General features: G+C 51.4%; 1 protein-coding gene across 2 annotated transcripts in view; it reads left to right on the top strand.

The window, feature by feature from the left end:
• LOC119586144 (opsin, ultraviolet-sensitive-like) overlaps nucleotides 1-220 on the top strand; it is a 6,171-nt gene that overhangs the window by 2,577 nt on the left and 3,374 nt on the right. For both annotated transcript variants that reach the window (XM_037934839.1, XM_037934838.1), the window contains one exon: nucleotides 72-202. In XM_037934839.1, coding sequence (XP_037790767.1) covers nucleotides 72-202 — 131 coding nt within the window. The remainder of the gene's footprint in view (nucleotides 1-71; nucleotides 203-220) is intronic.

Genomic DNA, 220 nt, shown 5'->3' with positions numbered 1-220 from the left:
GGTTACTGTTTAGTATTACCATCGTATCATACCATTGAACAATCTTATCTGCAAAACTCGCCTCTCTGCAGGACAATTGCAAAGCCCTTTGAACCCAAGATAAAGTCCGGCACAGCGTTCCTGATGGTGCTGGGGACTTGGGCCTATGCTACTCCCTGGTGCATGCTGCCTCTCTTCGGGATCTGGGGGAGGTTCGTTCCAGGTGAGGAGGCGGACTAAG

This window comes from Penaeus monodon, chromosome 21 (assembly GCF_015228065.2).
Source record: "Penaeus monodon isolate SGIC_2016 chromosome 21, NSTDA_Pmon_1, whole genome shotgun sequence".
Lineage (NCBI taxonomy): Eukaryota > Metazoa > Arthropoda > Malacostraca > Decapoda > Penaeidae > Penaeus > Penaeus monodon.
This window is presented reverse-complemented; position numbering and strand designations above follow the sequence as displayed.